Raw genomic sequence first — 23445 nt, forward strand, 5'->3', positions numbered from 1 at the left:
AGCCTTAACTCACCCATAAAGGCATGTTTCAGGCCAGATAGTGGTGGCGCACACCTTTAATCCCAGCACTTGGGAGGAAGAGGCAGGCAGATTTCTGAGTTTGAGGTCAGCCTGGTCTACAGAGTTCCAGGACAGCCATGGGTACACAGAGAAACCCTGTCTCGAAAAACCAAAAACCAAAAACCTAAAACAAAATAAAACAAACAAAAGGCAGGTTTCAGGATCCCCTGCAGATGCCTGAAACTCTGGTAACACCAAACCTTCGGAATCCTATGGTTTTTCCTACCCACACTTCACTATGATGGTATTTAATATCCGAATTAAGCATGAACAACTCTAACAGGGAAGTGGATGCAATCTCTCCCTAAATACTCACTTTTCTTTTGATAGTGTAAGACGATTTGAATTGAGGTGAATGATATCAGTCCTGTGAGACACTGATGGACACGACCTGACAATGGTCCAGAAAGACAGCTGCGGTGGTTTGAATATGCTTGGCCCAGGGAGTGGCAATACTAGGAGGTGTAGCCTTGTTAGAGTGGGCGTGGCATTGTTGGAGTAGGTGTGTCACTGTGGGGATGGGCTTAAATAACTTTCTCCTTTCTCCTGTTTGCCTTCAGAACAAGATGTAGAACTCTCAGCTATTCTAGCACCAGGCCTGCCTAGACGCTGCCATGCTTCCCACCATGATAATGGACTAAACTTCTGAAACTGTAAGCCAGCCCCAATGAAATGTTGTCTGCTCACAGCAACAGAAACCCTAAGACGGGTGGTTTGAGTGAGAACGCCCCACAGGCTCACATACTGAATCTCTAGTCAGCAGCAAGTGGTGCTGCCTGAGGAGAATTTGGTCTGTGGCCTCATTGGAGTAGGTGTGGTGTTGTTAGAGCAACGTGTCCCTGAGCATGTCCCTGAGCGTAGACTTTGAGCTTTCAAAAGCCCAAGCCAGGCCCTTCGTCTCTTCCTACTGCCAGTGGATCCAGAGGTCGAACTCTCAGCTACTTTTTTTAGCAACAAGCCTGCCTGCCTCTCACCATGCTCCCTGCCATGATGATAGTAGGCTCACCCATAAAACTGTAAGCCAGCCCCACTTAAATGTTCTGAGAATTGCCTTGGTCATGGTGTCTCCTCCCAGCAATAGAACACAGATTAAGATAAGAACCATCTTTTCAGCCACGGGGTGGCAGATGAATGATGTCCATGATCGGTGATCTTATTGTTTAAGGTGTCTTGTGGCAAGCTTCTAGAACACTACTGTAATAGCAATTTGCTTGTCTTTAGCTCACCAGGAGATTGCTCAGAAAGCTGTAATCTGTGGTGAGCAGAAGCATGCCTTTATGTGTGTTACTCCAAGGACTAGGCTTGCCTTCGATCGTGTACTTCTGCAAGGTCTATCTACACGCCATACTTTTGTCCTTCAGTGTCTGTGTATTCACTCTGCAGCCTCAAACTTAGTTCACTGCTGGTTCTCCCTCCGTTTCCTCTTCATCTTCTGTAGGTGACTCAATGAGGAGGACCATTAGCATTCCTCAAGGGCCTCACGCTACCTGTCAGTAAATCATTCTCTACCAACTTACCTGCAGCGCAAAGGATTTCCTGTCTCCCCTGTAAACCTCTGGAAAGCATTCTCAACCCTGCTGTAGAAATAGTTAATCTCAGTTAGGGACTTCTAGTCTGCCTTTGATCACTCAGTTCCCAGACAAAAAAAGACATACAACATTGACATTTATAATGAGCCTTAATGAACACTGAAGTTGGGCAGACAGCTACCCTCTATGCTAGTATGTCTACTTCCCTGACAATCTCCCCACAATATGACTTGCTACGTTCCATTTGGGCTGCTCTTAGCTCCCATCGGCCGCTCTCAATGCCATAATTCGAAGATTCTTACCCCAGGGCATCTTCTCTTCTCTCCCTTTCCTCTCCTGCTCCTTGTGGTTCTCCTTAGGCTCTACGCCCAGGAGCACCAAACCCTGCCTCTATCTCTTCTTCCCAGCTACTGGCTATCGTCATCTTTATCTAACCAATAGCTTAAAATTAAGGAGCAAGGTCACCTTGTATGTGCAGATTCTCTCGTTCTTGGGAGCAACCAGGCCCTGGGGCCAATATTTAGTATTACAAAACATAGCTAAAGACCAAACCCCAACATGGCCTCCCTCTATAAATTTCTGCCGTTTCCAGTTTGCATTCACCCACTGCAACTCCATGAGTGTTACTGTCCTAGAAACACTGGTCATCTACAGCACTGCATGTGTACAAACTAGGGTCTCCATCAGGAGCTGACTGACACAATCAATACCAAGTGGCCTCTGCTAGGGGGACAAGGCCATATGAAGAGGCAATTCACTACTTGACACCTTGGTAACAGTTGGATGTGCCGCCATCTGCTGTTAGACTTTAAGTCTTCTTAATTCATTCTTCCAAGGACTGTACCACTTGTCGGATCAAGCAGGGCTAGAACCTCCCCAGGCAGGAAGACTAGCCCCTGCACATTATAGCTCCACTCCACAACACTGGAGGATGTGCACGTCGGGCTTCACTTTGTACACTATACCAGGCTTCATCATATGGCTTGAACTGTGGCCACAAAGTACCAGAGCAAATCGGATTTGTGCTTTGGTTAAACCTCCACACTTTAGAGGCTGCATATTCTACCGGACACCTGCAAACGTACCAGCACTTTCTTCCTCTTCACCTACAGAAACCTCTGCAGGAGGTTCTTCTGAATGTGCACAGCCCTCCCTTGCTTGGAGGCTTGGTGATGCTTCCCTTGGGAAATCACTTGCAGACCCAGTACTTCCTGCCCACTGTCTTGCTCTCATATGGAGCGTGATTTCTATTCATGTCATCCAGCCACAGATGTAATGATTTCTATCTTAACTGAGTAATATCTTTTACTGTGGTAGTAACAGTGGTGAAAAGCCCTGTTTTCTTCTTCTTCTTCCTAATATCACAAACAGTAAATTTGTCCTTACTATAGATTAAAATTTTCTCTCCTTGCTCAAGAACTGTCTTTCACTTAAAGAAAACTACTATATAGTTTCTCTTTCTTTGCATAAAACACTATATATTTTCTCTTTGCATAAACCACTATATATTTTCTCTTTGCATAAACCACTATATAAATGCTGTGCTCTGGGACTACTGTTAAGGAAAACTGGCTTTTCTATTTAAACACAAGCACTGTGCCATCACCACCAAATAAACAAGGTGAGCTCTGGGTAACTGGCAGGCAGGCATGTCACCTGGGACCGAAAGCGGGAACAGGCAGTTATCCATGGGACGGAAAGTGGGACTGAGAAGGATCGGAAATCTCATTAAGCTATGCAGAAGAGAGTGCAGTGGCTCAGGAATTGTTTGTTTCTGGAATTGTCAATTGGATACTTTTAGACTGAAACAACAGATTAACAGGATTCATTGTAGTTTTTCTCCTTCTTGAAACAGAATCCCTACCAAACCAGCATTGTCTTTTCTCTATTCAGTACATGCTAGGTGAGAGATGAGGCAGCGAAGGAGTTCTATCAAGGCCCCAAACTTCCTCAACCTTTACAGCCAAACCGGAGAACCACTTGCTGGTTTTGTCAGCTACAGAGAGCTTACACTATTCACAAAGTTATGCCTCAGTTTAAAACAGTCACATAAAATAAGCCTTTAAAAAAAACAAAAAGATAAAGCAAACTCATCCCCCGGGAGAGCGGCAGGCTCGTAACCACATCATCTCTGTAGCCCTCGTTTCAAATGTTTTAAAGCAATGATTCAACCATACATATTTGTGGAGAAAAGCAATTTTAAAACTGCTTTTAGAAATGTTATCACCAGCAATAATATTGGAACTGTGTTTAAAACTACATTCTTGTTTATTGTAAAAGACAGTAGCAAATACGTTTTAATATTGTTGGGAAGTAGAATTTTGGTACAGAAAAGAGGATGTAGCTGCTTGATGGATTATATATTTTTAAAAATGCACTGTAGTCCCCTTTCAAAGTTGAAAATATCAATGTAAACTCAATATGCACCTTATAATTTTGTGTGTAAGGACAGTCAAGTAACCCTGAGACTCAGGATATGCCTGCGAGGCAGAGTACCTGCAAAGTGTCTGGGATGTACTTCTTTTAATCCTACGGACTGTAAAATAAAATACATAAGCAAAACAAAGGAGATCCATAAATAAGAAACACTGACAGGTGCTCAGACGTCAGAATGAAGCAGCTGGGACGTGACCTGGTCCAACCTCAGCAGCTGTCTCACAGGGGTGGGACCAGGATGGACTGAGAAGACTTCAGGGAACACATGAGTTCTACAGGGTTATGCCCTTGTCAAAACTCCTGCGCTGCCGACACCTTAGATCTGTGCTCTCACTACAAACAAAGTTCAGTACATTTAAATATTCATGCTAACCTCGTAAACACTGGTGTCAAATTGTAAGTATTCCTAACCCTACAGCTCACTCTGGAGACTGCACATGGATGTGGCAAAGCAAACCTCACAATGAACTCTAGAGTCTGGGCGGCAGGCATGCACAGGCTCCACTACTCTCCCAGCTTGTGTGTGCATCAAGAAATAAATGTGTAAGAATGGATGAGGCTGGCAATACTAGAGACCAAGGTGCAGTGTGTGCGTGAGCGGGCCAGCAGTTCATGTCTGCTGTCTTCCTTGATCCCAGCCCAAAGACAGGGTCACTCGGACTCTGAAGCTCAGTGACCTAGGCTGGCCAGCCAGTGAGCTGCCACCTGTCTCCGTGTTTCTCTCTCTCCTCAGAGCTGGGATCACAGAATGGCGCCATGTCATCTGATGTGTGGGTTTTAGAGGTCTGAGGTAAAAGCCCATGCTTGTGCACTGAGCACCCTATGACAACCACCTCCCCAACCTGCCACTTAACCCTAGGGACAAAAAAAAAAAAAAAAAAAAAAAAAGAAAGGATAACAATGTTAGTGGAGGAACGTGCCATCGCCGGGAGTTCAATTTTTGAAAAACATAATCCAACCCAAATATATAAACCTAACAATTTTTAGGAAATAAAGGAATGGGAGAATATTATACAATATCCAAGAAGTCACTGAATTGCACGGAAAGAAAACAGCAGCAAGTAGAATCTGTCATTTAAGAGAGAGAAGAATTCTCAATTTAAAAGGTAGGGACAGTTTTAAAATGTTTTAAAAATTTCAATTCTAAAACATTTGTGTAAGAAAGCATTTTATGAGAGAAATGAGGGAATTCATACTAGGTAAGCGTTGAGTACTTCAGATTGTTGAGGTACATCAACAGTGTGGTGGTTTAAACAGGCATGGCCCCCACAGGCTCATCTATCTGAATGCTTGGCCCATGGGGAGTGGCACTACTAGGAGATGTGTCCTTGTTGGGGTAGGTGTGGCCTTGTTGGAGGAAGTTTGTCGCTGGAGGAAGGTCTGAGGTTTCAGATGCTCAAGCCTTGCCCAGTGTCTTTCTCTCTTCCTGCTGCCTGCTGCTGATCCAGATGAAGAACTCTCAGTTCCTCCAGCACCATGTGATCCTGCAGGCTGCCATGCTTCCTGCTGTGCCAAGAGTGGGCTAAACCTCTGAGTGTAAAGCAGCCCTGAATAAATGTTTTTCTTTATATGAGATGCCATGGCCATGGTACCTCGAGAACACTGACTAAGAAACAGCATGTGGTTGTGTTTGAAAGTTGTCATGTAGAGCTAGGTATTACAGTATCTAGGGACAGAATGTGGCTGGCTTCTCTTGAAGGCAGCTTGGGGTAGAGTGTGCACACTGCTCACTGCCGACACTGCTGGGAGCGCCCGCCCGTGAAGAGCACATAACTCCACTGTCAGAGCACGTGAAGTCCCAAAACAGTCACCCAGTACTGCTACTGACAGAATCAAAGTCCCAGCCACAGCGTCTCATCGCCCAGCACAGCTGCAGTAACTCAGTCTCATCGCCCAGCACAGCTGCAGTAACTCAGTCTCATCGCCCAGCACAGCTGCAGTAACTCAGTCTCATCGCCCAGCACAGCTGCAGTAACACTCACCACTCTGACTTCAAAGTGTAGTTTGTTTCGAGGTGAGTCTCCCTTCCTCGGTCCCACTGACACAGCATATTCTTCCCCTCATTCACAATGCAAGTCAAATTTGTAGGTTTATCTGGAGGAACTATAAGGAAACAATTAAGTTAAAATTTAAAAGTCTTATATAGACAAGTATTATCTAATTTATATAATGCCTAAGACCCACCTCAATTAGATAAATGAACCCAAGATAATATATGGGCAAAATGAGAAACGTGTTAATTTTTCTTCCAACTCTTAAATACATTTTAGGTGTTTCTTTCTCTCTCTCTCCCTCTCCTTTTCTCTCTCTCTCTCTCTCTCTCTCTCTCTCTCTATATATATATATATATATATATATATATATTTATATTAATGTAACTGTCTTTAATTGCTTTCATTTTAGTTTTCTATATAAAAATACATTTTTATATATAACCAGAAAAATTATCAGTAATGTCTCTTTTAAGTCTTCTAAAATTAATAATAACTAGTATTAAAAGGTAGTTGTAGGAGCAAAAATGTTACTTTATTTTACTTTTGTATTTCAAAACGGGTCCTTCTGTGCAGCCTAAGCTGGCCTCACACTTCTGTCTGATCTTCTGTTCCACATCCCAGATGCTGGGCTGACTGGCACTCACCACCACACCGGTGGGAATGTTTGTCCTATCGCTTCCTGGAGGATTGAAGGAAAAGCAAATGCTGGCCCCCAGGTCGGGATCACTGGCTCCACTCTTTGTGTAGTTATTCTTTTTTAAGAATAATTTTTTAAATACTATAATTACCTCATTTCTCCATCCCCTTCCTCCTGCCAAGCCCTCCCACGCATGCCTCCTTGCTCCCTTCAAATCTTTTTAGTATTTCTCCTTCCTCCATTCAGGAACCTATGGAACTTAGTTCTTTTCTCAATAATGAGGAGACACAGAAAGCTGCTATCAACAGACCCAAACTGCGGATCAGTAATACTCTTGGGGGCACAGAGAGTCTCAGGTCAAACCATTTCTCAAGACTCTGATAAATGTATGTTTTTAACAAAGAAATGACACCCATGTTGCTCTTCTGGATTTGTGTATAATGGTAAAAATATACATGTTGCTTCTAAATTTTTTTTTTTTGTTTTTTGTTTGCTATGTTTGTTTTATAAATAAGCACATCCAAAAGCTACTGAACCAGTGACTGTCCTTGGGAAGGCTAACAGAAACCATTAAAAATGTAGTTCAAGAGTCTGACAAAATTGAAGAGAAGACCCAAATCTTACAGCCTGAAAGCATGGTGACTCCGTACACATTCTGCTCGATCTGCCCAAAGGACAGGATGTTGCAGGTGAGCTGCACGCTCGGGAGGACCACGTCTGTGAACGTGACACTGGACGTGGTTCTGTTGATGACAGTGACCTGCTCCCTGGGAACAGCAGCATGGTTGGTCTTCCACACGATGTAGCTGGCATTCACGTAGTAATGCTGCAGACACGCCTCCTTCAGCACACAAATGGCAGTGAAGCTCGAGCCGCGCTGGACAACTGGAAATTCAGGGTAGATGTAACCACACGGTTCCAAAAGTTGACCTGAAAAAGAACAACGGACTGTGCTGAGCTTGCCCAGAACACGTGATGCCGTGGGTTCAATGCCTGGTACTATGACAGGAACAAGGAAAAACAAAAACCTCAAAGACAGTATTTCCAGTACAAAATGGTATTTGGATAGCAACACTCAGTGTAGACTATAAAAACAAATTCACTATAATAACTCACTGGAGGAAAAGAACAATTAAGCCTGAAAAATTGTGGTGAAATATACAAAGTTATAATGTATAAAATACTAAAAATTATTGAGCTCATGGTCAAATATTCTGATTTCTCTCAGGAAACAGACTGAGTCCAGCAAAAGTCAACCCTACCCATCCCCCACCCACCCCTTGCCCCCACCCCCCCCCCCCGATGGCCTAAATTAAATTCCATAAAACAGGTAGGTGGACACACTGTCCATCTACCAAAATCAGGACTGCAGCAAGACAGTAACCCACAGCAGAAAGACGGGACAGTATGTTTGATTTAACAAAGGGTAGGGGGTACAATTTTCTGAGAAAACACTTGGACTAGTTTTAGCAATGTACTAATTTTATCCATCAGTGTGTGGAATAAAACTTTCTATTTAAAGAAGGGAAAAAAGAATTGGATAGGAAGTGAAACAAATATACAATTGCATTGTAGGGACTGCACTGCTGTTGCCAGTGACAGCTCTAACTCCGGCTGCTTTGGATATCCTGTAAGATACAGGTACCGGTGGAGTTTCCATTGCTTTTGTTTATTTATTTATTTATTTATTTTTGAAAAGACACAATACATTATCACTTAGTTACTTTGCTGTGCAAAGGAACAGCAGATATATTACTTAGGTCTCTGTACAACGGGGTCCCAGTACACACCCCTTCTTTGTTCCCTTAGTCAGGACCCCAAGCCTCTGAGAACATCTCCTCTCAACTTTTTATGAAACAATTTTTTGTTTTTAGATTTCACCAGTGAGATTATATGATATTATCCGTTTGCATGTCTTCTCTTCAGAAATGTCTACCTAGGTCTGCTAGCCTTTAAACATTATTTATATTTTTCTACTGAGTTGAATTCCTCACAAAATCAGTAGTAATTCCTTATCAGGTGTAAGATTTGAAATTGTACTACTCAGTTGACCTTCTTTCTCAACCGAACCTAAAAGTGTGCTGCGCTTTAGTCCGTCTGCTCATGTCGCAGGCATTCCTCTCTGTGCTTTGGGAGCCCAGTGAGAAACTCCCCACCTGCTCCGGTATCTTAAAGCATTTCCCTACTTAATTCTAGGGACTTCAGAGGTTCAAGGCTTTATAGTTAAAGTCTTTACTCTAGTCGGGTATGGTGCACACGCCTTTACCCCCAGCACTAGAGAGGCAGAGGCAGGCAGATATCTGTGAATTCAAGGACAAGCTGATCTATAGTGCAGGTTCCCAGGCCGGCAGAGCTACACAATGAGACTGTGTCTCAATCAATCAATCAACCAACCAACCAATAAATGTATAAATGTCTTTAGTCTGTTTTGAGTTGATTTTTCAAAATGCTAAGAGAGGAAGAACCAGATATCCAATTATCCCACATCTCGATCTGAAGAGACTGCGCTTCCTCTAATATCTTAGTGCCCCTGTCAAAGATTGGTGGCTATATATAATGACTTGACTTCTATGCTCTCTAGTCTTTTTACCACTCTTGACTACGCCCACACCATGCTGGGGTTTTTTCTTTAAACTTTTTATTGATTCTTTGTAAATTTCACATTATGTAGTATCTCAATCCCGTTTGTCTTCCCAACCCTTCATATCTGCCCTGGAAACCAACCGCCCCAACCAAAGAAAACATTAAAAAAATCTCACCATGGCCGTGGTGGTGACGCCCAGCACACCCTTTGCCCACATATCTCTGCTTGCAAATGTTCTTTGCAGTGAGTCACTGGTCTGGTTGGAGGCCTCTGGCTTCTGCTACACCATCAATCCTGAGTCTTCACCCTGGACTTCTCTCAGATATTCTGTTGTTGTCCTAGGTCATAGAGACCCTGTAGCTTTGAGTCTATAGGGCTGGCCCCTTCATAAGCTTCAGCAGTCATAGGTGGGGTAGATGTTGGGGTGGGCCAACATAGTGCCCTGTATCTGTGCCTGGGTAGAATCTGATTTGGTGAGCCCACCAGATCTCCTGCACCCATGACACCAGGGTCAGCTTTACTGTGCTGCCCAGGTGAGGGGCAGAGCCAATGTGGTGGCCCTGCGAGGAGCGGAGCAGATTTCTTGAGTGCTGTAGCTGGCAAGGGGTGGAGATAGCTCTCCGGTGCTCATGTCCTGGGAGGTGAGGGGGTTGGCTCACCCACACATCTGCCACCAGAGATAACTCTACTCTGCTGCCCAGGGAAGGTACTCACACCATCAAAGCCAGCTCTCTCATGCTGGTCAGGTAAGGGATGGGGCACACCATGCTGTTTTAATTATTGTAACTTTGCCATCGATTTTTAAATAAAATGTTTCCATTTTTATTTATTTTGCTCACAATCCTTTTGGGCATTTGGGTGTTTATGGTTCCATATGAATCTGAGGAAGTTTTTGCTAATTCTGTAACTACTTTGAAAAGAAAATTTAACAATACTGATTTCCTCTGATTCAAGCACATGGATTGTCCATATTTTGTGTCCTTTCAATGATTCTTTCATTAGATTTTATAGTTTATATTTCATAGATATTATAACTCTGACTAAATTTGCTTAGATTTATTTTGGGAGCTACCGTAAGTAAGACAGTTTTCTCAGATAATTTATCATTACCATATGAAATGCTTCTGACCTATACATGTGAATTCTGTATTCAGCAACTTTTGTTGAATTCATTAACTAGTTCTGGTTATTTCGTATTCTTTGGGGTTTCTGATAAATAATATCATATAATCCACAGTGAGACAATCTGATATCCTCTTTTCTAACCTAGATGCTGTTTATATTCCTTCTTTTGTCTTATCGACTGCTCTGGCTAGATCTTCAAGTAGCATATTTAATAGAGATGGTTAGAAATAAAGGAAGTGAAAACAGGTCTATCTTGTACAAGATCTTATTACACAGAAATGTTCTTTCTATCTCTAATTTATTATTTTTGGTTATGAGGGTTTTTTTAAATCTTAACCGCTGAGCCATCTCGCCAGCCCGTTATGAAGTTTTACATGACATTTATCAAGTGCACCGACTAAGGTGACCATAGGGCTGATCGTTCAACCTCTTAGTGCTGTCAGTTCACTTATTCATCTGTATATGGTGAATAGCCCTTGCAGCTCTGCAATGAATGCATTTAATCAGATTAAATCATCTTTTTAATGTGCTGTTAAACACCATTCCTAGCATTTTATCAGAAATTTCAGCATCTTTGTTCATCATGATATTGGCATATAGCTTGCACATTTGTGTTGTCTGGCTTTGGTACCAAACAATGTTGGTATGGTAAGTAGTTTCCACGTGATGGAATATAGGGCCTTGCTATGTAACCCAGACTGACCTTGAATTTGTAATCCTCCTGCCTCAATTTTTCCCAGTGCAAAGAGTACAGATACAGGTCAGCATGATTTGCTCAAATGTACCGCTTGTTATTCTTACTTCTCTCCTTCCGTCCACTTATCTGGGCCAAATGCCTTGTGGTCCCTCCATGTCTCTCTCTGAAGCTCCACCTTAAGGCTGCGTTCTGGCCAATGCTTGCTAGTGGGTTTCTAGGCTCTTATTCATCCTATTTGGTCTTCAGTTAACATAAAACCTTCTGTCACGGGAAACTGGTCAAAGCCAAGCTGAACCCCTCTGTGTGAAGAGAGCTGACCTAAATGGGTACTTTTCAAACTGTGACAGCGGTCCGGTGTTTTCTTCCAACCTGCCATAGATCCGTACTTTTGTTTGCTGGCTCCGTTGGCCACATGCTCGGTTGTCATGGCTATGTCAAACTGTTACAAGTTTTCTGAGGGCTGGAGAGATGGCTCAGTGGTTAGGGACACTTGCTAATCTTGCAGAGGAGCAGAGGACTAGAGTTCAATTCCCAGCATCCACACAGCAACCCACCATCTGTACCTCCAGCCCCAGGGGGTTCCACACACTCATCTCGCCGCCCCAGCCACCAGGCATGCAGGTGGTGTCCGTGTGGAGAAAACCCCATTCTTTAAGTTCTTCAAATAAATATAAATTCTTAATGTCCTCTTGCACCACATGGTAGACAGCAGGTCTCAGGCCACCATCAGGCCAGTGTCACCAATCAGCCCCCACCGCCACGTCATTCTGGTAAGCAACCACTCTGCTTGGTGAGTTTGGGGTAATTGAGGAGAAGAAAAGGACTACGAATTAACAGATTTTTCTCCCAGTCCTTTATTCAAAAACAACATTTTTCACATCCCCCAACTTAACATTATTGAGATAGAGCTAATTAGCATTTACTGTTGATGAAACTCAAATGATACAAAACGAATTACCATATTTGTACTGAAGACACTTCTTTCAATAATGACCCCAGAAAGAATCCATATGCATACTATATGATTACTAAACATAAACCTAATATATAACATTTAAAATATGAAAGTCTGGTTTGTAGAGTAGGGACATTTCATGAATCTTACCTATGGATTCAGTGGTGAGGAAAAACAGCAAAGCTTGCGCCAGCCAAATCCTTGGTGCTGACATCTTGCAGGGATGTTCCTGTAACAGACATGATGTAAAAACCCAGTCTCTTTCACACAGGCTAAAACACAGGCTTGTTTCTATTGTGTGGCTATTTTCCGGAAGGTGCTAAAACACCTATATGGATACAGAAGAGGAATATTTTTCTATGTTTACTAAAGTTATGGCTGCACAAATGTCTGAAGTCCTCCATCGCTCATTACTTGTACGTAGGTATTTTACATAAAAAAAAAAAAACAAAAACAAAAACAAAAGCCAGAATTGGTCCTTAAGTGGTACCAGGAGACTGTTATCTAGCGGTTCTGTGTGTGCCACTTACATAGTCTTCTCTCTAATTGTTATGGCTCAGTTTGTCTGATATGCAGCAGTTTCATGAATACAAGCAAAACACTGTGAGACTTTCGAGTTAGAAACAACACGACTCTGAGCAACAGCAACAAAGTAGCAACAGCTTCTTCTTGCTGGCTACCAGGTCAAGCCAGAGAGCTGTGAGGTCAGGCGATACCTGCAGAGAGTAAGTTATCTTCCAGGATACAAAGATCAGATTTAGGAAGGAACTCACACCTTACAGTGAGCAGGAAGCCCACCTGCCTTTTACTCTAGAAGGGGCCATTCTGGTTATCTTAGCAAGCCTTCCCAAGTGAAGCAATATTTCAATATCCTTGAAATGTTGGTAAGGGTGAGGCAGTCAGCACTCTTGCAAAAGAGACATGTACTATGCAAAAATCATGACCCACAGGTTTCTTTCTTAGTATTTATACAATAAACCTTAATTATAACCAAACAACATTATATATATACATATATATACATATATACACATATATATACACATATATATACATACATATATACATACATATATACGTGTATATATATACATATATATACATATACATATACATATATATATACATATATATGTATATATATTGAGAGAAACACATGCTAACATCTTCCAAATGTACACACACAGGAATGTTTCATGGGTGCCCAAGGCAGGTCCACAGCACAGGCGCCCTGCATAGGTTTAAATCCCCAGCAACAAAAAAAAACAAAACACAACCTGACAAGAAGCAACCAGACAAACAGAGCCATAGCAATCAGCAAGAAGACTGTCGGGGCACGCGGGACATGGTGAACCCTCACATCAATACAGAATGAGGCAGCTGGGCTTGTGACTGAGCATGGCATGGGGAAACAGAAAAGCCTTTCACTGTCACGACTAGAAAGTATTACTTCCTAATTTTAAGAACTGTCACTGAGATGTGAGGAAGGAGCATCAGAGAACAAAAGGATTCCATGCGGCATTCTATACAACTGACTTTCCTCGTGATTTACTCTGCTTGAAACGGCCAGGATTCTGTTACGTTTCTCATTTGATTTTGAGAGTAAAAATTCGAATTAAAGGTGTATTAAGTGTTCCTCTTGTTTCACACATCTTGCAGAATATGCATATATTGCAAAAACTCTGCCCTAAGTGACTTCCTTGAACTTGGCTTTCTAGGAAGCTTTTGTTTGTTTGTTTGTTTATTTGGTCGTTTTGGGTTTTTTCGAGACAGGGTTTCTCTGTGTAGCCCTGGCTGTCTTGGAACTCACTCTGTAGACCAGGTTGGCCTCGAATCTAGGAAGCTTTAAAAAGCTAACGTGACTAGTAACTGAAGATGCAAGAAAGGTTTATTTCAGAACGGAGTGGATCTTCTCTATTGGTAACTGCTCAGATATGGCGAGCCAACAGCAGTGAACAGCTGGAAAGTGTGCCACAAGTCATTTTCTGGAGCAATGGGTATCACACAGATTGCTGGGAAACTCGGAACAAACATGCAGTGACTGCAGCGCTGTTTGTTCTTTCAATCCACAGGTTTTTCTCAAGTGGAGGGGGAAAAAAAGCAGCCTAATTGTACCTAATTAACACTTAATAACTGTGCCACTTTAAACACTTTTATTGCCTATCCTATGGCCTTTATGTCTCTTTCCATTCTTAAAATGTAACCCAAGAGCAGAATGGAGAGTGAGTAGTAAGGACTGCAGTCGCTGCTACTCTGGGAAGGGAATTAGGGCTCAGCTCCTTCTCTCTGTCCCCTGAGGAGCTGGGGAGGGAGCAGAATGTGTCACTCCAAACGCATCCACACAATACCGTCCTCCTTGGCTGTGTTGATTCACTTTACAATGATTTACCTCACTCTTTCCCAGTCCTTGCTAAGAGACACTGGGCTGTTTCCTGTCAGATTGCTCGAACAGGAGCCAGGCCTCCCAGTATCCTTGGGAGGCAGATAGGTAGGGCAGGGATTATTTATTGGGCTTTTACAAACGAGAAACGAAAATGCAGAGAAGACAAATTACTTACCCAACATACGAAATTAAGAAATGATAAAGCATGAATCTGAAACAAGTTCGCTGCCTCTAGATGTCATGTTCCTTCTATCGGGTCTTCCTGTGAAGACAGAAGAGCCTTGTTCAGAAGCTGACCTTGACTACAGTGCTGTCTTCTCTACTCGTCTTTGAGAACGTCATACAGGCATACAATGTATTTTGGTCCTATTCACCCCTAGTCCTTCCTGAACGTCTAGATCCACCTGGACGCCTGCGCTTTAAATCCTTCACTGGTGTTGCATCTGCAGGTTGGCAGCAAGTAGCACATGTTAGAGACGTAAGCTGCAGAACACAATAACCTCAAGTACTTGGCTGAGAGGACTCAGTAACTCAGTGAAGCGGTTATCACTATGTCTCCCCGCACCCTTTGACACCAGGGCTTTCTATGATGTCCTGGCTGGCCATTAACGACTAAATTCAAGTAATCTTCCTGCCCGAGCCTTTGGGATCATGAGTTATGTTTAATACAGTGGTTCTCAACCTGTGGGTTATGACTGCTTTAGGAGTTTAATGACCCTTTCACAAGGGTCACCTAAGATCATCAGAAAACACAGATATCTACATTACAATTCATAACAGAAGCAAAATCACAGTTATGAAGTAACATGAAAATACTCTTATGGTTAGGGGTCACCATAACCTAAGGAAATGTATTAAAGGGTTGTAGCATTTGGAAGGGTGAGAACCACTGGTTAATACATACTTGCAAACAGTAAGGTCACTTACTCCTATTTCACCCCTCTTGATGTCTATGTAATGGCACAGGGCATTTTGTTGAAGGAAGCCATAGCAGGTCCTTAGCAGAAGGCTGACTCCTTTGGTCTCCTACTGGCACTAAAATGGCTGACTCCTCAAGTGCTCAACTATACACAGCACTAAGTTATTCTAGCATGAGCCGTGGCAGCTATTTTTTTTAAATAACCTGACATTTAGGCAAAGTATTGAACCTTGTATTGCTGCTTTCTATGCATTAAATCTTTGATATGACCCAATAACAAGGAATTAAACTTGTAACCTAATTTTTAAAATTTCAAATGATAAACGAGGCAGAGGTGGCATGAGAAGTCTCTATATTACCAAGAAAAATAGCTAGTGAAGACGTTGGTGGAGAGCCTCACAAAATTCTACACCTACACCTTCATCGCTGTATGTGAGTAAGTGTTCGAGGCTTACTTTCCAAAGCGTGCACACGTGCTGAGTGTTGTCAGTTGCTCGGACGCTTTCTTCATGGACCACCCCAGGCTTGAACTCGCTAAGCACTGCAGAGGCTAAGTCTGCAGCCTGTGCTCTGAGTCTTCCCACAGAGGTCTTCCCTGTCCTCTCTAAACTGCCTCTACTACCACCCCTACCCCTCCAGGCTTTTGTTTTCTTCTTTAGAATACTGAGACAGCTATAACAGATTGGCAAATACGTTTCTGTAATGGACCAGATAAATGTTTAGACTTTCTTTCCTTCCAAAAACAGACTGCAAGCCAGATTTGGCCTGCATGCCATTGTTTGCCAACCCCCATTCTAAAATGCCATATAATTTTCTTATTTTGCCCACTGTTTGTTCAAAGTTAAACTGTGTCCCCTGCAAAAGGTTCACTCAAGTCCTAGGACCTCGAAACATGACCCTCTTTGGAGGGTCACCCTCACTGCTGATGCAAATGTACAGAACAATAAGAGAGACTCAGAAAAATGCCATATGATAGAAGGCAGAGATCGGAGTGACTGCAGTCACAAACTAAAAACAAGTCAACACATGGTTACTATTAGAGGCTAGGAAGAGCCAAAGCCTTCTTACCAGAAGGACGTCTGGAGAAAATAAATAGCATTTCTGTAAGTCAGTCAGTCAATCAATCTCTCTCTCTCTCTCTCTCCCCCTTCCCCTCTCTCCCCTCTCTCTCCCCCTCTCTATCTCGCTATCTCTCCCTACCTATCTACCTATCAAATTATCACTCTATCTTTTCATGGCAGGCTTTTTCTGTGTAGCTAGCTCTGGCTATCCTGGAACTCACTTTGTAGAAGAGCCTCTGCCTGTGGTCTCTGTCCTCTGTCCTCTGTCCTCTGCCTCTTCCTGCCCGAGTGCTCCACCACCACACAGGATCATTTCTGTAATTTTAGATCACCTAATGTATGGTACTTTGTTACATTGGTCCTAAGAAATGAGCACATTGTGTGTATTACGCAAACAGACTGTAAGCAAAGGAGGCAGTTTCTGTCTGTGTTTGTACCTGTCTCTAGGATTCAGATCCATACTTAGCATATGATATGCTCATGAGGTAAAGAAACAATATTTGCATGTGAACATAACATAATACTGCAAATTAACTCGTGCAGAGTCTGTGTGGACACATGCTATAATTCTGAGACGTGAATTCTAGGAATAGATGACTGGGCCCTGTGATAGGTATAATGTTTAGCTACACAGCTTTCTGGATGGTATGACATATGAATATTCTAATTTTTAATTACACCTGTTTCATTGTTATTATTAAGCTTGACAGTTTTGAGTATACTTTATTTAGGAAAACAAAACAAAGAAGAGGCGGGCTGTAGTTTGCCTCTTCCCATTTATTTGATTATTCTTTTATGGCTTTTACACTGTTGTGATAAATAGTCTTTAGCAGTTTTGAAACATGTAGCTGCTACAATGACAAATAACATGTTAAACTATCAGGACTCCTAGACATTCAGTGTAATATTGAAACAAATGATTATTTAAAAAGCACCACTCCAGAGCACATCAGCAATAACCAGCCAAGGTATGTAACAGAAAACCGTATTTCTCATAATAGCATCAAAAACAACATTGGAGTCGGAAAAATCTAGTCAGAACTATAAAAGAATTTCACAATATAAAAATGCCACACAAGCAGAGTGGTTTATCATGAGCTTTACACAGCGATTAATTTCAATTCGAAAACAGACACTAAGCCGACTTCCAACAGCAAAAAGGACTTGGCGGGTCAGCACTCAGAGACACTATAAAGACAATTAAAACCTGCACGGGCCCAGAAGACTAGACAAGTCAGCAGCACGGAGGCGAATAAACTCCAATACACACAATCGCTTACAGGCCTGGGATGCAGCTCAGTAGTATACAGCTGCCCTCGTGTGCATCATCCCTGACACCAGAAAACAAACAAACAAACAACCAGATAAACAATAAAGAATTTATAAGCTGATCGTGCACACACCTGCAAGTCTCAGCTGGCTCAGAAAGGAAAATCAGGTGCTTGAAGACTTGGCGGTTAGCGCTGGCAACACAGGGAGAACATACAAGACAAAATCTGATAAAAAATTATATCATTATTCAAAGATATACTCTGGGACAACTGGTCCTAGGAGCAAACATGTAAAAAGATATTTTTTATACAAACACCTTCCAGAGTTAATAAAGAATTACGTGCAAAAGTCAGATCACGTATGTACTGGAAAACACAAGACATTTATGGCCTGTGAGGACATAAGACTTTTACAAATTATCTTGCCTATTTCAGTCAAATGAGAGTTTTATGAGAACTCTGATAGAGATCCACACTCTCGCCATCACTTAAGAAATATAATGCTACAAGTACAACTGATGCCAACAGTTCCTGCTTACAGGGAGCTCAAAGCTAACAGGTAAAATACATGCAGAGTGCCTTGGGAACAGAGAATTTCCTAGTCGGGGGCTCAAGAGCACTATAAAGTAAGCGTTCTGAGAATGAGAAAACAGTGTATGTATGACGGAAGACCACCACTGAGAAGGTCTCCCAACCACCGCTGTGCCATTGGAAATACAGCTCACATGAGTTCAATTAGCACTAGAGGTTGCAGCTGCAGAGGATGGATAGAAGGCCGACCATCCAAACAGAAAAGGATTGTGCAGTATGCAAGCCACTATTCACAAGAAATGATTAATCTACTCTTCCTTTAAACAAAGGGTGAATGTGACTACTAAAGAGATTCTGAAAATCTGAAGGCAGGACATTCAACTTATAACAGGGCCACTCACTTGTTTTACCAAAAGGAATTTGAGTTCTTGCTCCAGACTGAGCTTTAGAGCAGCCTCTAGAGTCTCAGGTATACTCACAGATACAGCCCCAGGACACCGCCTCCCACAGTTCTGAAGCCTTCCACCACCCTCTCTACTTTCCAAAGTCCTCAGACCTTCTGGTTTAAATACAGTGTAGGTGGTTCTCGCCTCAGCTACTTTTCTGTATTCTCCAGTAGCTCTTATCTCCTGGCCCGTGAGATGGCTCAGTGGATAGGAGCACTTGACCGCCCTTCCAAAGGTCCTGAGTTCAAATCCCAGCAACCACATGGTGGCTCACAACCACCCATAATGAGATCTGATGCCCTCTTCTGGCACGTCTGAAGACAGCTGCAGTGTACTTATGTATAATAAGAAATAAATCTCGGGCTGGTGAGATGGCTCAGTGGGTAAGAGCACCTGACTGCTCTTCCGAAGGTCCGAAGTTCAAATCCCAGCAACCACATGGTGGCTCACAACCATCCATAATGAGATCTGACTCCCTCTTCTGGAGTGTCTGAAGACAGCTATAGTGTACTTACATGTAATAAAAATAAATAAATCTTTAAAAAATATATATTTTAAAAAGAAATAAATCTTTAAAAAAAAGTACTCAGGATCTACTTTTCTTCTAAACTATTTACTGTGAAGACATGTAACTTCAACTATTACCTTACCTTCACACCAAATTCAAGAATCCTGGCTGGCTTGACTCGTCAATTCTAGTTATATATCATCTTAGATATTCTGCCCCTGATGCAAATCAATTAAATAAATCTCCCCCCCCCCCAAATACCTACTTACACATCAACTACACATACTGGCACCCTGTATCAACACTGCTATCAGTTTTATCACAGAAACGAATTACCCTCACATACCTATAAACCACTCAGCGTTATGTTGCCTCAGTCAGTCAAGTCCGTTCTTCTCTTGTCTTAGAAGTCTTGACTTTTCTGTTACAATCTCATCCAGACTTCTCATCTGTCTCTATGCACTAGACTGATCACAGCACTGACCGCAGCTCCCAGCCCCTCCTCTGGCACAACCTCCTCCTGGACCTGAGCACAGCACAGTGCTGCACTCCCAGCTCCTGTCTTCCCAGAGCGAGGTTCAGAAGCACTGTTTAAAAGCCAGCACCTACCAGAGAACCCAAGAACTGCTTTCATCACCTGCACTGTCCAACTGCTCTCCAATATTCAATTTTATTTAAAAATACCAGCCGGACGTGGTGGGTGGCTCACGCCTTTAATCCTAGCACTCAGTAGGCAGAGGCAGGCGGATTTCTGAGTTTGAGTCCAGCCTGGTCTACAAAGTGAGTTCCAGGACAGCCAGGGCTATACAGAGAAACCTTGTCTCGAAAAACCAACCAAAATAAATAAATAAATAATAGAGGGGACAGGCATAGTTGACAGAGCTCTTACAATGTGGAAAGGCCCTTTCACAATGTTCCACCCCCAGCCCACCACATAAATAAAACTCTATCCTTAGATGTCTTTCTCACAAACCATCATGCTATTATCCGGGAGAAAATTACAAGCAAGCTGGCTTTTTATTCCAATTATGCTGAAATGACTCTTTTCGTTTTCCAACTGCAAAGCAAATATTTAAGCTCCTCATTTTGCGTGGCCTCAGCATCAGGTCTTTCCTTTCACAGTTCCCAGGGCAGCCACACCTAGAGGGTGAGCTCAGGTTACAATAAACCTCCAGCCCACCTTCTTGATGGGAGTGTGTGCCTGTACCCGGGCTATGGTTTGCTTCTACAGTGCCAGTGCCCTGCTGACTCTGCCTTGTCCCATTGTTTATGACCCAAACTGACATCTCTTCTGTGGAATTTCCCCCACATTCACAGACATCTGTGTTCCCAGGGCCCTTTCAGAGTTCCCTAAAAGGATTCACCATGTAGCACTGTAATTACACAACTTCACATGCTGAGACTCTTGAAGCATCTAGGGAACAACTAAAAGAACGTTTAGTTTACACATGTATGTACACATGTAAGTGCTACTGACAGAGAATGTGCGTGTATGCAGTGCTGAAGGTGCACCCAGGGCCTGGCACATGCTAGGCATGCACTCGACTACTGGCTACATTCCCAGCGTAAACACGAGCTTTAAAAGACCCAATATAGTCACTTTACTCTGCCGCTCATCTATTCGGTATGAAAAAGAACGTATTACAGTTAAGGGCTCAGACTGAGCTCAGGAAATCTATGTATAAATATAGAATCTGATAATAACGTGTTTGCCTTTGTATAAAAGAGGTGAGTAAGGCCTACTATTTAATAAGGCTTTGAAGGGCCCATGAACATAAGCCAAATGTTCTGTGACTGACATACCAAGTTGCCTAAGCAGTAGTTAGTAAACTGAATATATCGTGGTAACAGCACATGGTAGTTCTTTACTTTGTCCCATGGTCTCCTTTCTAGCCTCAGTTCTACATCCGGACTTCCATCTCTCTAGTTTCCCCTTTACCCAAACCTTAACCAGGTTCCAAGGCTGACCTCTGGGAACCCCACTGAATATTTCAATTCCAATCCCTAAACGCCCACAGTACTTTCCGTATCACTCATTATTTACTTGAAACTATTCTGTATCCGAGTAGCTTTTCACACGGTTTGTTTACCCGATTTTGTAAACTGAAAACCCTAGGTGCTAGTCAGGCATCTTTTATAAATTCCAGAGCAAGCTGAATGCTTACTAAAATAATCTCAACAGAAACCTCACCTGTGATCAAACCACGTTTGCAATCAAAGATGAGGAGAGAGCTTTAAGAACTTCCTGCTTCCTTAGCAGGCAAGTTGCAAATGTACCAGGGCCAGGTGAAGCAAATGTGTAGCAAAATGACACCTGAGATCACTTCCAGGGAAAACCCCTTCCTGCTCCCACTGCAGGGTTGTGGACAACACTCAGCTCCCCAGACCAAACTATAGGAATGCATTTTCGATAAGAAATCCATCAATACAACAGTTTGTGAGCACAGGCTTTGGAGCCATGTTTTTTGAGCCTGTTCCCTTTTCTAGAAGGTAGATATTGTAACACCCACTTCATAGGTATATAATAATCAGTATTCATTCTAGCACTGAACTGAAATGCCACATTCTCTTAGGAAAAACTATTTCAAAATGAAAACACAAAGTCATAAATAAAACAGAACAAAATGCCCAGTTACATAAGAATGTTGCATTAAATGAGCGGGTAACAGTATTTGTAATATTCTAAATCACTAATGCCAACAATACAAATTTCTACTATAAAGTTTATCCTTAGCTGACATTTCCCCCACTGTAATTTTTTTCTCTCTTTCTCTTGTGAGTAGAAGCAAATGGACACACACACACACACCCCACCCCCAGAAACCTGTGGAAAACAGAATTTAACCGACTATCAGATTAGTCCTACAAATGTAGCATTCTAGATCATAGCTCAAAAATAATTCCCAATGATAAATATAAACACAAACTTGGAAAATTAAGACGATGACGATCATCCCCTGATAATGTGTCAGTAATTTCACATTAAGAGTCGTTCCAACTGGAAGCTGGCAGTCAGTCACACACGGTCTAAAAGAGTTTGTTTACAACACTGGCCAGACCAAACAGCTTAATCTTTCAGAAGATTCGCGCTGACATTCCGGCACTCACTGAGTACTCTGAAGCAGTATAGCTGCTGTAATATCCAATAACTATACAAATTAAGCCAAAATGAGTTTCTTCTTAATGGAAAAATGACAAGAACAGAAGTGGACCAAGCCCTTTATATTATGTTTGCTTTGAGTTTCTGAATTTTGGTTGTTCTTCCAAAAAAAGAGAGCCCCCTGCCAGTTGGAGAAGGGGACACGTTTACGCTTAGGAGAGGAGGTGAAAATCTAAAGATGGATGGGCTTGCTCTCGGGATGTAAAGGCACGCGGGATTTATTAGGAAGGGTACAGACCGAAGGGAAAGTTAATATTTATAAACACTGGACTTTCATCAACGCCAAAACGTTAAGATGTCTGGGTGAAAAGTTCGCTCTGGATTAAGAAACATCAAGGGCAGGGAACACAGAAGACCACACTTTCTGGGGCCATGTCCAGAGTAGGATCAGGGAGCACGGCACGGGAACTGGAAGAACGCAGGACGCGGTCACCCAGGGCGCGCGATCCCGAGGGGACTTTGGGGCGGGGGCTTCGGAACTGTGCGTCAGGAACGCGGCTGGAGAAGGCGGGTGACAACATCAGAGAAGTCGGAGCCCGGAGCGGGGAGGGAAGGAATGCGGGGATTCCCAGGCCAGCCCGACCAGCTCCGGGCGTGCGCTCGGCGCCGGTCCAGCCCGGCCCCGCTGGGCCCCGGGTGCCAGGTGGCGGCCGCTCCAGGCAACCCGCACCCTCCCGCGCCGGGGCCCTGTTCTTCTCACCTTCCGGACGCGAGCCTCGCCGCTCCTGAGCGTCCCTCAGCCCCGCGGATCCCGGCCCACACCACCGGTCCCTCAGCGGAGCCGCAGCCCGGATGGCTCGAAGCTCTGGCCTCCCGACCGCACACGCCACCCTCGGTCCGCCGCTGACCCGGGCTCTCCTAGCTCCGCCCCCCACGGCCCCGCCCCCCGGAGCCAGAGACCGCGAGCTCATTGGCTCTGGTCAGTCTCGGAGCGCGCGGCCATTGGCTCGGGGTCGCCGGAGACGAAGGGGCGGGACTGCAGGCCTCTGCGATTCCCGTAACGCGGCTCCCGGCGTCCGGGATTCCGGAGGCTGAGCCTGGTCGCCTTTCCTAGACTAGATCGAAGGCTTCCCCGCCGCACTTGGGTGGGTGGCCGGAACGGAAAGTTCCATTTTCTCTAGGGTAATGGGTCGCGGACAGCAACCCAGG

The 23445-nt window shown here is 43.4% G+C and overlaps 1 protein-coding gene across 3 annotated transcripts in view; it reads right to left on the reverse strand.

The window, feature by feature from the left end:
- Positions 1 to 23164, reverse strand: part of Il6st (interleukin 6 cytokine family signal transducer) — a 42456-nt gene extending 19292 nt beyond the window's left edge. Inside the window, exons 1-6 of one of the 3 annotated variants that reach the window (XM_029468221.2) lie at positions 22997 to 23153; positions 17784 to 17843; positions 14576 to 14662; positions 12168 to 12246; positions 7281 to 7586; positions 6008 to 6128 (exon numbers count right to left, since the gene is read on the reverse strand). In XM_029468221.2, the coding sequence (XP_029324081.1) occupies positions 6008 to 6128; positions 7281 to 7586; positions 12168 to 12231 (491 nt within the window). In that variant the 5' untranslated portion in view covers positions 12232 to 12246; positions 14576 to 14662; positions 17784 to 17843; positions 22997 to 23153. Of the gene's footprint in view, positions 1 to 6007; positions 6129 to 7280; positions 7587 to 12167; positions 12247 to 14575; positions 14663 to 17783; positions 17877 to 22996 lie in introns of all 3 variants that reach the window. The other 2 variants (XM_029468220.2, XM_021180029.3) reach the window with 2 other exon arrangements.
- Positions 23165 to 23445: the final 281 nt, after the last annotated feature.

The sequence above is a fragment of the Mus caroli genome, unplaced genomic scaffold (genome assembly GCF_978045245.1).
Source record: "Mus caroli unplaced genomic scaffold, Mus_caroli_1 scaffold_15, whole genome shotgun sequence".
NCBI classification, from domain to species: Eukaryota; Metazoa; Chordata; class Mammalia; order Rodentia; family Muridae; genus Mus; species Mus caroli.